This window comes from Carcharodon carcharias, chromosome 16, assembly GCF_017639515.1.
Source record: "Carcharodon carcharias isolate sCarCar2 chromosome 16, sCarCar2.pri, whole genome shotgun sequence".
Classification (NCBI taxonomy): Eukaryota; Metazoa; Chordata; class Chondrichthyes; order Lamniformes; family Lamnidae; genus Carcharodon; species Carcharodon carcharias.
Window position 1 is genome coordinate 15,613,118 of NC_054482.1, and position 16,658 is coordinate 15,629,775.

The window sequence follows — 16,658 nt, forward strand, 5'->3', positions numbered from 1 at the left end:
AATACTGGTGAGAAGTCCTCAGCTCCTCTTTGATTAGTGCCACGAGGTCTTTTACATTCGAGACAGCAAATGGGGGTCTCATTTTTACAAGTCTCATTTGAAACTGCACTTTTGACAGAGCAGCACCTTCTCAAGTACTGCACTGGAGAGTCAGTCTAGATTATATGCTCAAGTCTTTGCGTGGAACTTGAATTCGTAACTTTCTGACTAGGGGTGAAATTGCTACCACTGAGTTAAGGCTAAGTGCCCATGTAATTAACCATTTCAACAGGAATCAATGTCACCTACGATTATACAATCAAAAAAATTGCCACTATAATTACCATGTTCTATTTGGAACCAGATGAAGCAGAACAATAATAAGAAAGACAAAAAGATACCATCTGTAATGAAAACATTAGTGTTGTGGAAAGCACAGCCCTGAACAATATAACCTGGTAGGCAACTTTGTGGCAATCTTCTCCTGACACAAGTCCAAGTAGGCAAAACCCAAAACCTCCAATTGGCTATTTTAAATGTGCTAGATGCAGCAAGTAGTAGTTAATGCTGTTGCACAAAACCACTGACAAATGTTACATATAGCATAGTCATTAGTTACAGAACAGTAACAACCAAAAATAGTTCAGAACTTCTCAATAGTCACTCAAAATAAAGTAGAGCATCAGCCAATGATTTAATTTAAGGATCTACAACACAGTGGGAATAATTGATTATGCCCACTGGCTGCTCCAACTTTCCATTCCTTGCAACTTGATCCATGGAAATAAGCATAAATAGCAAAGCAGTTGTTTGGCACATATGGCTGGATGCAAACAAAATGACAATTTAGCGCTACAAACCCCTGGTGTTGACTTATTAAGCATTAAATGGAATAGGGGAGCAAGAGCAGATTAGTTTTGTGGCATCAAATACAGATGAGTGCTCATTGTACTTCTTGGAGTGCGACAGCAATTAAGCTAAAGTAACCTACATAATATGCATATAAAATCCACAGTCACATGAAGAGAAGATGTACCAGGCAATGAATAAGTGTTTCTCTTCCCTTTCTTCGTTTCTATACCATATGACCAAAACAACCATAAGCTGCAATGCAATGAAAGGTACAACACAGCAACAAGGCGTGATTCTCCCTCTGAACCTCGACTGGGGCAAATCACTTGGCTGATATCTGCTTTATTTATGTCCAATGGACAACAGCTAAAGATGGTTATCTCTGCTTCAGAAATAATTCTGAAAGCAATGACTAGTCTACACCAGCACACACGTTAACTTGTACGTGGAAGCATATCCGAATACTGCAGTAGAGCTTCAAACATGAATCACTGAAGATAAGGTTAAATATAGAGGATTTTTTCACTGCTTGCTGACCCACATGAAAACAGAACAAACTTCAGACAGAGTGATTTAGATGTGATTTGCATTCATAGTCAAATCCATCCAGTTTTCATAACGTAAGCTCACAACTATGTGCAGGCCCTTGCATCTTAATCCAGTTTAAAAAAAAATTCCTCCCCTTGTAAATGTGAAATTGAAAAGGTGGAATCTAGCCAGGGTACAAACTGCTATCATAAAGATAAAAACAAAAAACTGCAGATGCTGGAAATCCAAAACAAAAACAGAATTACCTGGAAAAACTCAGCAGCTCTGGCAGCTTCGGCGGAGAAGAACAAAGTCGACACTTCGAGTCCCCATGACCCTTCAACAGAACCCCTCAAGGATAGTGGAGGTCTAAGAGGGACAAATGAAGGATATGGCGTGGATGAAATTGCTATCGCTATGGGATGGAAAGATATTACCCAAACATCCAGACCCAAACCCATCAATCGATACGCGGCTTGGAGGGAGGTTGAATATTTAATGTGGACCGAACTCCAATGCCAAGGAACTGGCATCAAGTATTATGGAAATAACTACGCCTCTAATTCCTGAATGAAAACCTGTTTTAACATTAAACAGTCCAGACTCATTAACAATTTACTACTGCGATGCTATCTCTACCCAACGAGATCCACCTTAAACCAAGGCAGACAATACCATAACAAATCCTACAGGAGATGTGAGGCCCCTTTCGAATCACTGGCTCACATCTCCGGCAACTGTCCGTTTGTAAAAAATGCAAGAATCAAAATTCTGTTGAAGGGTCATGGGGACTCGAAGTGTCAACTTTGTTCTTCTCCGCCGATGCTGCCAGACCTGCTGAGTTTTTCCAGGCAATTCTGTCTTTGTTTTACAAACTGCTATCAGTGGATACATGGGAACTGCTAGATATGAAAAGACCAAAGTTTATCTGGTTTAACTTCTGTCATCCTGGTAGTCACATGATACAATGATAATGGCATTATTGACTGGTCATTGCAATCAAACTCTATCAATTAAGTCTACAACAGCTACAGGCATGAGGTAAGGAAAACCTCAATGCTTATCACATTGTCTCAAACTACTCAACTTTATCAACCACCAAAACTTCACACTTCAGTAAAACAATAAACAACCACACATCAAAAGACTCTATTCATGGTTTATTGATTCCTATAACAAAGGAAGTAATCAGATGAGACATTTCCTATGCTCATCATGTGATACTTACAGACTGAGGCGCTTCACCACACTCTTTCTGGGCTTTGGTGATGTGGGACTAGTATCGGGAGCTGCCTCTAGATCACAGGATACATGATAGCTGCAGGATGGCAAATAAACACATTTCAAACAAGGTCCAGTTAAAAATAAACAGAGGCTCTTGATTAATATTCCTAGCATTTTGAAAAACTCATTTGTACAAACAATTTGCATGAATTAACTTACTTCCAAAAGTCACTTATTTTCAGGCAGGAGAACACTGCACATTACTTTAATTAATGTTTAACTGCTACAACTAGAACTGTTCTCAATACTGGAACTGCAATCTTTTTTTTAAAACAATGAAAAGCAGATCGAGAAGAATTTAACTACATGTGTCAGACATTCTCAGAAGACAGCCACCATTATACATCACAGCCATTTTGCAGGGCACACTGAAGGGAACAAAATGGCCCAACTTGTACATCAGGCATAGGAAAATGAACAAAGTACTGGACTTGTAGAAAGTGAACTGATAAGCAATGGAAATCGAATTTCCAGTGCTTAGTGATAGAATAGGTTGCAAATTTACACTCACAACAAACTCCTGGCCTCCATCGGCACGGTTACATAAGTGCACACAGCTGACAATGGACATCATCTTACAAGGAGTCAAAGAGGGAGGTGGATCAGTCATTTTGGAGTGTTAGTCACCATGTGCTAGGTCAACTGATACTAAAATGATGGAGCAGTTCCTGTTGACTAGCAATAAAAGCAGACAAAACATAGTGCCCCCTGAGTTTCTGCTGCCAATATTTTCAATGCAATCTGCCCAGAATCAGCCAAACCAGTCCAAAAGATCAAAGAAATTAAGTGTGACTTATGCTCAGTGGAAACAGTCTCTACAATATTTTTCACTAGTTTAAATTGTACTAGATGCTGCCCCCCACCCATAAAATTGGCCATACTCTCAGGTCAAATGAATCATCATTCTAGGTATCTGCTCCACATACCCACTTGCAGCCTGAGGCATGTAAAATAAAACTTTAAAAAAAAAATAAGAACGAACACTTAACAGGTGCACTTTAAATTCTTTTTCCATTTAATAAGAAGCCAACTGCTGCAAATCAATTGTAAATATTTTTTAAAAATACAAGCTTTTTAAAAGTCATTTTCAGTTATTTCAAATCTAGTTACTCACAAGTGGTGGACGAGACACAGATTACCACCTTCTTTGAGATACTCCATTTTTGGCTGCATTAATAAAACTGCAGTAGATCAAGGAATGTTTTTTTTGGAATCAAGCTCAAAAAAAAAATCACAATCTAAATGCTGACCAATTAAGTAGGTTTATGGTATATCACTGACATAAAATTTGCAGAAGCGTTTGATGAGAAACTGGAGGGGAAAAGAAACGCTTCAAAACGAGCATAATTTACCAGATGTGCCCAAAGTGGAAACTCTTGCCAAGTTGTCACAATGGGGTCTCTGGATCAGGGTCTCATTAAGTTTTTGCATTTTCCTGTAACTGCTGGCTTATTAGCATGGTGTCGCACTATACAGTAATAAAACACATTTTGATATGATGATGGCACCGTTTCATTGTGGAGTCAGACTCCATCACAAAAAAAACCAGGGAAGGCGAAGACAAAGACAACTGGCAGGCTCACTAGAATTGAACAGTTATTAAAATGGTGGAAGGATACACACACACACACACACACACAGCCCTTAATGGTTTGATCAGCACATTCTTGCAATACCTCTTACCTTTCTTCATCAGTCAAGTATTGTTGACCGTGGAACCATTTTAGAAACTTCTGGACTGGACTGATGCTATAACTGTTGCAAGCAGACTGCAGCAGTTTAATCTGTGCTATTACCTCAAATTCCTGAAAGAACACAAAGAAAAATTGAAAGGTTTAAAAAAATACACAAAACTGCTATAATTACTACTGCTACATCCTAAATCAGTGGTATTTTGAGGAGCGTACTTTAAAAACTTTGTTTGCTAAATACTTGATGCACAGTGAATCATGTCTTAAAATCTCTTGCATTGGGAGGACTCTCATGTGGCCTCTCAGCAATGAATTTCTATATAGATTATTCAAGGATGGTTTCAGGACATCATTCCATTGAAGCAGTGCCTCATAGATTGGTCTTTTAAAAACATCCATCAAGCATTCATTTTAGAACCACATAAAAGGCTCGAGAGACTCGTTATTAGTGTTAGTCCATTCAAAAGAAATTTTGCTGAGCATAATAGTGTTAGGTCTATTGTTATTGATACCAAGGCAGGTGGTGAAAAAGTTTAATGGATTTTTCCAAGGTCTGCAGCACAACTTAACATTGTGGACATTGAAGTGGCTGGAATATTCAGGAACCTGGTCGCTGCAGTGTTTTTTAAAAAAAAATCAGTTGCGGCCTCTGTTTCATCTTGTATTCCGTGACAGTTTGGAAGATAGATGTGGAAAGATTTCTTCAAATTAAACCTTGACAACAGCATATTACAGTTGGGTTGTAAAACGTAAGCCAGCATTCAACAGGCCAGTTAAAATAAATATCTATCACATAGAGCTATACTCTATCAAATGACCGGTCTATCCACCTAGATGGGAGGCAAATCGATTTGGGGCAGATGCCCATTTTGCATCCCAACTGATTTTATGATCCACTGAAGTCAAACAGAGCAGGGTGCAAACTGCATCTGATGCAAACTCATTCCATTCCTGGGTTAGACTAAAACTGGAGCTTAAGTTAGTTTTAGAAATGAAATTTCACTGTTTTCCACGTAGTCAGGTTCCCATCATGCTAGCATTTTCAGGTTCTCTGCTGAATGCTGTGGCATAAAATGAAAATAGCACAAAAATCCTCTATGGCAACCACAGCAATAAAGCACATTTGAAAAGTTGGTGCAGGCAAAGTCAGAAATAGGGATTAAATATGCCCATCAGTAGTGACAAAACCCAAGAGTTGTACTCCCTCTTAGATTTGCTGACATGCCATGACTAACTGGTGCTTCTCTTCTGAAGGAAAATACTGTGCAAATATTGATGAATTATCCAATCTCATGATTAATGTAATATTTTTAGTCATGCCTAGACATAATTAAATCATGATTTCATCCATGTATCAACACCAGGTATATGCTGGACCAGGCAGTGACTGCTGGAAGGTAAATTGCATCAAATTAACAGCACAAAAACAGTCCATCTGGCCTGTTCTGGTGTTTATACTTCTCCAGTCCTGCTTCTAAAGACTCCGAATATTCTCCCATTCCTTTCTCCTGCATCTACCTTTCCTTGAAAGGCATCTATGCTATTCATCTCAACTGCTCCCTGTGGCAGCATGTTCTGCACACTGTGTAACGAAGTTTCTCCTGCATCCTTTATAGGATTTTTAGTGACTATCTTACAATTAAGACCCTTAGTTTTGGACCCCTCCTTCCCCCCACACAAGTGAAAAAAAAGCTATAAGATTTAGAGGCACGGTCTCCACACCCCAATACAGTTTTGAAAGTTTAGCAAAGTGTAATAAATTATACTAACCCTTCGTCTCTTCTCAAAGTTGATCAAGCCACTCTATAGGAGACAAACAAGGACAAAACACATTAATTCAACTTGTAAAAAGGTCAGATTGTACTACAAGATTATGGACTTGAAAGGTCATGAGCAAAATACAACCCTGTAAACTTGGCTCCAAATTAGTATGTAGCCAAAACTCAATCATGTGTACAACACAAATAACGTATTGCACTGTCAAGTCATGATTTTGCACAATACTCCAAGTCCTTTGCTTCAGTCAAATATAATCAACTTGATGATGACAAATAAGTGAGCAGCGATTTGAGAGAATGTGATTGAGAGAGATGTCCAATTAACAGAAATTACGGGCACAAAATAAAAGTGTACAATTTATACAACATTATCAGGAGACAGAAAAAAATAGGGCTGTGTTCATAACCAGCTGCATTGTGAATAAAGGCGCGTGCAAATTACTAAGTGTTTGATCCATTGTACAAAGCATTAAATTAACAAAGCTATGCATGTACTTTCTCTAATATATTTAATTGATTAATCTCATCAGTAGTTTTACTCTAACTTTGATTCCCATCTCCAAGTAACTTACACTGAAACTGTAATGATAGCAATTGTCAGCAAAGGAGGAGTCCAACATGTCATAAACAGACTTACGTCAACATAATCTGGAAGAGCCGTGTCCAACATGGTTAAATCGGTTAAGAAAGTTCCCAAGTAGGGCACAGTTCCCTGCATCACACCCTATAAAGTAGAGGCAAATTTGTTTAACCCATTTTGAATGAGTTGCCACATTTCCTAAACATACTATCCATACTTAACCCGTTCCCTTTTGTATGCAACTAAATCAATTTGCAACCAGAACATGGAGTCCATTTAAATACAGACTTATGCTGTGGTATACAAAGCTATACCCATTTGGACAAGAAAATTCGGAGTTTGATCTCTGGTCTGTATTGAGTTAACCAACCTCACTCTTTCGGTAACTATCATTTGAAGGTTGGGAGTTCTTCCACACATTAGGGGTTATAACTGGGATTATCTTTTCTTGCTTATGGTGAATACTTAATTACTTACCACTTACGTACATAACAAGATAATGCACATAAACAGCATTGGTCAAATAAAGTATTTTCTCACTCAACCCAAACTACTGGCAGTTCATTTATTTGTAAATACAAGTAAAACATTATATATTGTCCTCTACCACCTCTCCTTTTTCTCCTTTATTACCAGAAAGAACTGACTGAATTCATGGCTGGAGCTGGACCCAAACAGAGGCTGTCCTTCATTTGGTGACCTAGATGGTTGTTTGTAGCCTATTCCATCAGAGGACATCACAGCTGAGCTCATTTAGGTCCTCAATGATCAGATATGCAACTTTCCAGCAGGAGCTATTGGTAGGATCAACAGCTCAGTCTACTTTGTATAATTTTATAGCACAGAAGGGGATTCATAAGAACATAGATAAGCCCCAGGAGACTGTTCCAGCATTCAATAAGTTAACGACTGATCTCTGACCTCAACTCCACATTTCAGCCTGATCCTCCCATCACTCGATTCCCTTAGGAGTCCAAAATCTATTGATCTCAGCCTTGACTATACTCAGCAACTGAGCACCCACAATTCTCTGGGGGTAGAGATTTCCAGCAAAACCCACTCAGAATAGTGAGTTTCAATGAGATAACCTCTCATTCTAGTGTACAGATCTACTCAATCTCTTCATAGGTCGACCCTCATCCCTGGGAACATCTATTTGGACTGCCGCAATGGCTCTTTGGGTAGAATTCCCGCCCCCGTTTGGGGGGGGGGGGGGGGCGCGAGGGGCAGGCATGGACCTGATTGGCGCCGCCATTTTATGCATGCTGGCCAATTAAGGCCTGCCCAGCATGACTTGCACCCGGAAGCGCTGTGCACTCCCTTGCGGGTGGTGGTGGGGCGGTGGTGGTTCCGAATCAGGGCCTGCGCTCTTTTGCACATGCGCGCAAAAAGAGCACAGAAATCTCAGAGGCATGGAGCAGCCTCAGGAAGCTTAATTACATTTTCAAAAATTTAAATAATGAGAAAAAAAAAATTAAGATGTGTCCCCCTCATGTGACAGTGTCACATGAGCTGGGACATGTCAATGAAGTTGTATAAAAATTTTTATTCTATTTATAAACGCTTCATGAAGCCTCATCCCGCCCATGGGCAGCCCAGTCTGTTAGTTTAATTAGTTTTTAAAATGGCCTTAATAGGCCTTTGACAGTTTGGCAGGCGTGCAACCGACTTGGCTGCGTGCCCGCCGAACTGAAAATCTAAATGATGCGCAGGGAAGTCAGGATGTACGCCCAATGTCACCCCGTGTCATTTTACGCCTCGGCAAGTGGGCCCTGACCCCGCTTGACGAGCCCAAAATTCTGGCATCTGAATTATCTGTTCAGTACGGTTTTAGTTCTTCCTTCCCTACCCTAAAATAGGTGACCAAGCAGGAGCCCCAATTTCTGTCCTTGTGAACATTAGTATATTCAGCAGTGATTGAACAGGAAGCTGTCTTTACCCATGAGACCATGGGGTATATTCTGCACATACCAGCTTAGAATTATCTTAAATGTAGAAAAGTTTACATCTAAACGATGCAGAACTATATAAATCAGTACATGTTTACATACATAATCATTAGTACAATGCAAATATATCTTTTAAATTGTAACCAATGTTAAGAGTTTTAACAGTGGCAACACTGGTGCCTTCATTGCAAATCGCAAGGAGAACTGGTTAATGGTGAATTTAGTACAAAGCTTCAGCATTATGTAAAGGGTGAATATCACAGGCTTCAGTCGGAAGTCAGAATTTTAATTTTGAGAACAGTTAATTCCTGGTACTGAATGGACAACTCACCATGTCCTTCTGCAGTTGTAATCGTTTCTGAGCCCGTTTTTGGTTTTCCTTCACACAGCTATCAAGGCTTGCAAACTTCGAAGTTCCTTCCTGAAGATTTAGGAAGAAAACCAATTATCAATTCGTGGCCAACTAGATCTCCCATAACACCAAATTAGATATCAGATTTCAGCCCAAAAGCCTTTTTCTTTACTATTAATATTACTTTGCAAATCGGAGCCTTATGTCAACATGTTGGGAAAATCCTAACTTGTAGTAAGTAACCAGGTAACAATGTTTTGAAGTGAAACTACAATTTATGCCATACTGAGGATTATTTGCCAGAAAACTGATATTAATGCTGGACCCATGGAGAGAGATTATAACACTCAAATAAGGAGGATATTCATTCCTGGGTGATACTCCTGAGTGTATGAAATTGGATTGTCTGTTGGTAGAATTGACTGTTCTGTAGTTCCAAGGGTGATTTGATTGAGGGAACTTCCATCTCAAATTCTTTTCCATTTGTGGTATGTGGACATTGCCAGAAAGATCAGCATTTGTTGTCCATTCTTAATTGCCCTCGAGGTGGTGGTGAGCCATCATTTTGACAACTACTAGGCCATTTCAGAGGACAGTTAAGAGTCAGCTACATTGCTGTGGATCTGGAGTCACATTTGGTCCAGGACATGAGACGATAGCAAATTTTTCTCTCAAGAACATTAGGGAACCAGATGGATTTTTATGACAATCTGGTAGTTTCATGATTGGCATTGCTGATGCCCGCTTTTATTCCAGATTTATTTAATCAATCTTAAATTCCCCAGTTGCTGTGGTTGGATTTGAACTCATTGAGGTGGGATCATTAATCACATCTACTGGATTACTAGTCCAGTAACACCGTCATCATTATGCCACCATACCCCACATTTTAAACAAAGTTGGGCACTTCAGTGATGTACATCACCTCTCCCATTAATAACACAATTTGCTGGGAGGTTGGAGGGGAATTTTGTGAAATGTTCATTTCGGGACTACTTTGGATTTCCTGAAAGTTTTCAGATCAAATTGCAGGATACTGGTCAATGAAGTTGATGCCTCAAAGTGTATAAAAATAACGTGATATAAAGCATCATCTTTGAACATTTCAACAAATAACAGCAGAAGTTAGGATTGCCAGATCAAAATCCTAGAATTTACTTCCTAACCATATTGAGCAATTACCTTCCCTACATGCACTGGAGCATGTCAAGGCAGCATCCTACCCCCACCTTCAGGGACAAGAAAGGATGGGCAGTAAATAATGACCTTGAATAGTGACCTTGTTAATGACATCCATATCCCAAGAAAGCTTAGAAAATCACACTGACAAAGTAATACATATGTTGAAAGATCGGTGAAGCATGCTTCAATATTCATTCCACATATTAAGAAAGAAACCATTACAGGACAGTTTCATAACTGTCCAATTTTTATCTCACATATTCTCTATAGAAAGTTCCAAACCCTTCATGCTGCACATGTGCAACCATAAATACAAACTACTTTTAGATTCACTTCAGATTGCAAATTGGTTCAATACCATGCACTGATAACGGAATACAATAAATAAAAGGCTGCTTTTAAATACCCAATTTATTCCATCATCTGAATATGCCCAGGGATAACAAAAGGTGGCCAGGGAGCAACAGGCCAATGTGATCATACATGACAGGGGAAATTCTGAGGCAAGCACATGGAGAGCAATTACTGTACTCTACTCAGGTCTCTAGTCCCAATTGATGAAATGGAGGCCCATAGCTTCTGTGGAGTGGCAATGGGAGTCACACAGCAATTCCGCTCCCACTTTTTCACCTTGACATCGAGCCACTCTTTTGACCTTCTGACTCGGGTCGGCCGAGAACAGTGTAATGCAGTGGGTTCCCAAGGCCTTGTGTCAAGGGCAGGAAAGTCAGAGGGAAGGAAGCCAGGCCTCTTTTTTAAAAAAAAACAGACTAGTTGCTGTAAAGCAGGTAGCTTTAAAGGACCAGCGATTTTGAGAAGCCAAGGAGAAGGTAAGTTTGTAAGCTAAGTGGGTAGGACTGTGGCTGGGGAGAGGAAAGAGGAAGATGGTCAGTGGGTGGGGTGCAATGGTCAGTACTATAGCTATCAAGAAGTTAAAAGTGGTTTTGATTCTAACATTTTCTGGGTAGCTTATTGTTGCAACACAGTCAGAACCATCCGAAGTTTGTGATTTATATTGTACTTTTGGTTGATTCCCATTGCAGGACAATTGCCCAACAGAAGTTTGAACTTCCCAGGCAATTGCCATGCAATCCTAACCTGGGGTCTATTGGTTGGGGGTTTGGGAGGCAGTGGGGGGGGGGGAATTTGCACCAGCATATCTTTCAGGTACCCCTGAGTTACAACACTCTGAGCTCAGAGGTTACAGACCAGAGTGCCTGACAGACTAATTTTAGAACTCAGATTCATGGCTAACAAAAATACTGCATTTACTCCTAAAATAAAAGTAAAATACTACAGATACTGGAAATCTGAAATAAAAACAGAAAATGCTGCAAAAACTCAGGTCTGACAGCATCAGGTCTGGCAGAAGGAAAAAACAAGAGGACGAGGAGGAGGAGAAGAATGTAGTTGTTGCAATTCCTAGAAGTCTAATAAACATGTGCTGGGAGCAAATCATTCTTTTTTAAAATATAAAAAACAAATACAATTCAGATGAACTGAACTGTTGTCGTACTGTCAAATAGAGCAAGTCAAAAAATAATTACATTGACTTTTTGTTTTGTATAACCACAGCAGGGCATTGCAAAAATCATATCAAACACAAGCACACTTGAAAACAGGCAAGTCTTTCAACCCCTCAATTTAATTGAATGCAGTTTGGTCCTTTTCAGACACCAAGGTTTAGGGGTTGAGATCCCAATCCAAAAATGTGGTGAATGTGTCTTTCCAGTCAGGCTTGCTTTTTTTGTGTGTGAAACTCATAACTTTGGTATACTTGGCTGCCTTCCAGAGCTTTCAAAATATTCTGGCAAAACCAACAATCAAAATTTTTGCTAAGCACATCAGAGAAAGGGAGTGGTTATTAAACTGGTTTTAGTCCTTAGTGGGAGGCATGCAAGGAAGAGATAGAGGGTTCAGAGCAAGTATGTTCCCTTGAAGTAAAAAAAAAGGTGGGACTAAAAGTCAAGGGGCTTAAAGGAAAGGATAAAAAAAAGGCCAAATACCAAAGGATCAGTGCTGCAGAAAACCTAGGAATATAAAAGGTGTAGGGGTGAAATATTTTAAAAATTAGGAATGCAAAGAGAGGGTGTTAAAAAAATATTGGCAAGTAAAATCAAAGAAACGCAAAGATTTTTTTCTAAACAAAGAGCTAGAGCACAACTAAAGAAAAAGTAGGGCCTATTAGGAACCATAATGGTCACCAGTGTGCGGAGAGGTGGGGGACACTGGTATGGTTCTTAATGAGCACAGTAGGGATTTGGAACTCACTCAGTGACAGAAACACTCATATCATTTAAAAGGTACTTGGATGTACCCTTGAAGAGACGATCTACAAGGCTACAGACCAAGAGCTGGAAAGTGGGATTACACTGATGGCTACTAATACGAAACATATGAACAAGGAGCAGAAGGCGGCCATTAGGGCCCTTGATCCTGTTCCACCATTCAATAAGGTCTTGGCTGATCTGATAGTAACCTCAATCTTTGGCAGCATACCCATGTTTATTAAAAAGTTAATAATATCCACCTCCATTATATCTATCTGATAGTAACCTCAAATCTGCATTCACCTAGCCCCAATAACCTAACACTCTCTCGCTTACCAAGAATCTATCCATCTTTGCAGGAAGAGAGAGATTTCCAAAGACTCACGACCCTCAGAAAAAATCCTCATCTTACTTTTAAATAGACGACCCCTTATTTTTAAGCAGTGACCCCTATTTCTAGATTCTCCCACAAGAGGAAAAATCCTCTCCACACCCACCCTGTTGAGATCCCTCAGGATCTTAAAAGGTTTCAATTAAGTTGCCTCTTACTCTTCTAAACTCCAGCGGATACAAGCCTAGCCTGTCCAACCTTTCCTCATAAGACAACCCGCTCATTCCAGGTATTAGTCTGGTAAACCTTCTCTGACCTGCTTCCAATGCATTTACACAGTACTCCAGATGTGGTCTCACTAGTGCTCTGTATAAGTGAAGCATAACCTCCCTACATTTGTACTCTATTTCCCTCGCAATAAGTTATAACATTCTAGTAGCTTTCCTAATTACTTGCTGTACCTGCAGACTAGCCTTTTCATGCACTAAGACACTCAGATCCCTTTGCATTTCAGAGCTCTGCAATCTTTCACCATTTGGATAATATGCTTCGCTTTTATTCTTCCTGCCAAAATGGATAATTCCACATTTTCCCACATAATACTCATTTGCCAGGTCTTTTGCTCACTCACTTAACCTATCTGTATCTTTTTGTAGCCTCCTTATCAGCCAGTGTGGATATGGGCTCCTTCACCACTAAATTTCTCTGATAAAACATTCAGTATTCCTGCAGCATACAGCTCTCTGAATAGGTACAGCACTTGAAGATTCCAGGTGCTGTAATGTGTGTCTGTTTTGGTATAAACTGCATGAAATTAGATAGTAAGATGTCTGAAATATTCAACAAACAAAGCAATTATATTATAAATATGCTCCAGTTCCCATGCAGCAACTAATCCTTATTATAGAGAACAAACAAGAGAAGGAAGAAAAACAGGTGATCATTTATCAAGTAAATACTTATGGGAACCAATTAAATCTGTAAGTGTTCTACCTTAGGTTTTAATTACTTGGCCCTCCCAGTGCACAAAGCAAATAGGAAAAATCATTGGCACATGTCCCACTTTACACTTTGTTAAAAGAGTTCAAATTTCCAAGATAGTTGGCAAACATTGAGAAAGAGAATCTATGGTTGCATCTTTGGCAGCATACCCATGGTAGAAGTATGTTTATTAAAAAGTTAATAATATCCAACATCCATTATATCTATCGAGACTGACACAGGCTTTGAAGATTTAAGCCAAGCCAACCACCTACTACAAAGTGCACATATTCCCCTATTTTTTCACCAGTTGACAGCATCCATATGCAGCCAGCCACCAGTTTTACACATTTAAAAAGTTACTTATTTTAAAACATTGAACATCCCATGAATATAGATACATCAGGCTAAGTGCAACATCTTACCCTCATTAGCAGCTCTCTACTGGTCAGATAGTTATTTTGATTGGAGAATATATCCGAAAGCTCTTGAAACATTGACGTACTGTCCCTAGTCAAGAGATTGAGACAAATTATTCATGAGAGAGAGAGAACAGAGGCAGATTAACCAATGGCTGTCAAGGACTGACATTAAACAGGTAGCAAGACAATGGAGGGTGGCGAAGCATTACAGGAGCTTCACAGGATTAGCTGCCCTTTGGCAAATACCTTGGCATCACGAGAAACTTCCAAGAAACCTAAAAATCCAAACAGGAATCAAATTGTCCATGACACAGGGATAAAACTTGCTTCAAAACGTGCTGTAAAAAGGTTTAGTGCGCTTCCTCAGAAGATAAAAGACTGCATCTTCTCTGTACTTTTAGCATCCTGTACAAGCCATCATCTTACATCACTGGGCATATATCCACAGAGGGAGAATTTTGTGGCAAGGTATATCTAACAGTGGATCAATTTTGGAGCACAATAGTTTAAATTGCTGAAGTTTTTTTTTTTAAAAAGCACAATTACCTCAGTCACTCCTCATTCTCCTGCCAAAGGAAGACAGGTTCTGAAAATTAGCCAGTTGTTAGGGGTGTACCATACTGCCTCTGGTAGCCCTGTCAACACATCTAGAATCTGAAATTTAGGGTAGAATCTGCAACCCATTACCACATGTTTATGAAAAATAATATATGGCTACCTCGGAAAAGGAACTTACTTTGATACAGACGCCCAAGTCTTCTTCAACTTATATATTGGGATTGACTGCATTGCAGATACAATCGCACGGAGAGAAGAAAAATTCTTCAAGATCCTACATTCCTGTTCAAAAAAGAGAGAGTTCTGTGTAAATATCAGTGGCTTCTGGTTTCCTGATAGAACAGTTCAAAAGCCTGAGGTATCAAAAAAGGTCAGCTGTGAAAATAACAGCATTAAAAGCAGACTTCATGGAAAAACATTTTTCACAATTCTTGGCAACTCAAAGCTTGTTATTCACTTATTTTTCCTCTATGACAATCTCTTCAGTTCATCGTCTGCCAACTTTCGCCAGGTGGCCAACAGCTATGGTCAATGACACTGAAGGTGGTTTCAGGCTGAGCAGGTTTGAGAGTCAGACATTTTCTAGGGGGCCGTGGGGAAAGCTCCTGTGCCCATTGTACTCAGTTGATAAATTAATAATAAATTGGAACGTCTGACAAAGAGCAGAAGGGCAGGGCCAGTAGCACATGATAATCATCTAAAGCAAAGCATATAAATCAGAAAATTGAGAGCACTTTTATTAGCTACATTTTAACTAAAAATAAAACTGTTGATACCGAGTTAGCTAATCTCAGCTAGGATATCAGCAGGACCGTCCTCCGTACAAAAGGCTCTATGAAGGGAGGGAGAGAAATAAATCAGTCAGAATTCTCCATCTCGAGGGCAGGAAACAGGGTCTGGGATTGCTGCCAGGTCCCAAAACCACCCCTGGCTGGGGAGGAGGAGATGGAAAAGCAGTCAGTCACTGACCTGTGATTTTTATGGAGGCACCCCATTGATTGGCATGGAGACAGGATCCCAGTCTAACTAAGGGCAGCAGGCGGACTCGTGAACCTAGAGGGGTACCAGCCTTCCTGCTTGAGAAGCAGCCAGCTACAGTAAAGGATAAGTAACGGAGGGAGTTTCAACATGGAAACACCCTCCCATCAACTTTAAAAGAAAAAACAATCTAAATTGATATTTGATAAAGCCGCCAAGGCCACCACTGAGCTGGAAATCCCTCTGCAGGGTGGCCTTTGGTTGTGCGGGTTCCCAGTACGGCAGGAAGGACCCATCAGCCTGCTCTCGAGCTCTCGCACCCGAGTCTGCCAGTCACTGGGTGCCAGCTACAAAATTACATTTTCCAGTTGAATTGCACCTGTCGTGTTTGTGAAACTAGAGACCAAGTGGAAAACCCCATTCAGCCTCCCGTCAGTGCGCTTAAGGCTCTTAAATGAGCCCAACTGAGATGGGCACCCTTGCAAGGCCTCAAACCCAACCTTCTCCAAAATGGTCAGGACCAGGAAAACAGAACTCCAACCTGTGCAGATGTTCTTGAGTCCCATCTGTCTCCATTCCCAACCTAAACAGGGCCCTGCCACTGATCCCCTTTCAATCACACCATTGGGAATGTCATGTATTTAAGTATCTGGTGAGGACAGGTCTGGCATCAAGCATGATACTTCCTCCTCCCCAGTTTGCCCCCAAATAGTATGCTAACATTCATCGCTTCAGTCAAAGACATGACAAACAGCCAATTCGGCAAGATGTTGGAAGGCAGCCGTTTGACCATAGCATCATACATCAGCAAGGACTTAGACAGGAAGGGAGGAAATGGAGAATAAAATATAAACATTAAGTATAGCCAGAGAGGGAGGCAAACTACCAGAGGTGATGCCTAATAGCAAACTTCATTTTTGAAGTACAATTAAAAACCTGAAAT

General features: G+C 40.1%; 1 protein-coding gene across 4 annotated transcripts in view; it reads right to left on the bottom strand.

Annotated features, from left to right (window-relative positions):
* The window catches only part of rgl1 (ral guanine nucleotide dissociation stimulator-like 1), a 182,275-nt gene that overhangs the window by 13,691 nt on the left and 151,926 nt on the right, over positions 1-16,658 (bottom strand). For all 4 annotated transcript variants that reach the window (XM_041208353.1, XM_041208350.1, XM_041208351.1 and 1 more), the window contains 7 exons: positions 14,916-15,019; positions 14,183-14,267; positions 8,973-9,062; positions 6,750-6,836; positions 6,105-6,137; positions 4,327-4,448; positions 2,588-2,677 (listed from right to left, as the gene is read on the bottom strand). In XM_041208353.1, coding sequence (XP_041064287.1) covers positions 2,588-2,677; positions 4,327-4,448; positions 6,105-6,137; positions 6,750-6,836; positions 8,973-9,062; positions 14,183-14,267; positions 14,916-15,019 — 611 coding nt within the window. The remainder of the gene's footprint in view (positions 1-2,587; positions 2,678-4,326; positions 4,449-6,104; positions 6,138-6,749; positions 6,837-8,972; positions 9,063-14,182; positions 14,268-14,915; positions 15,020-16,658) is intronic.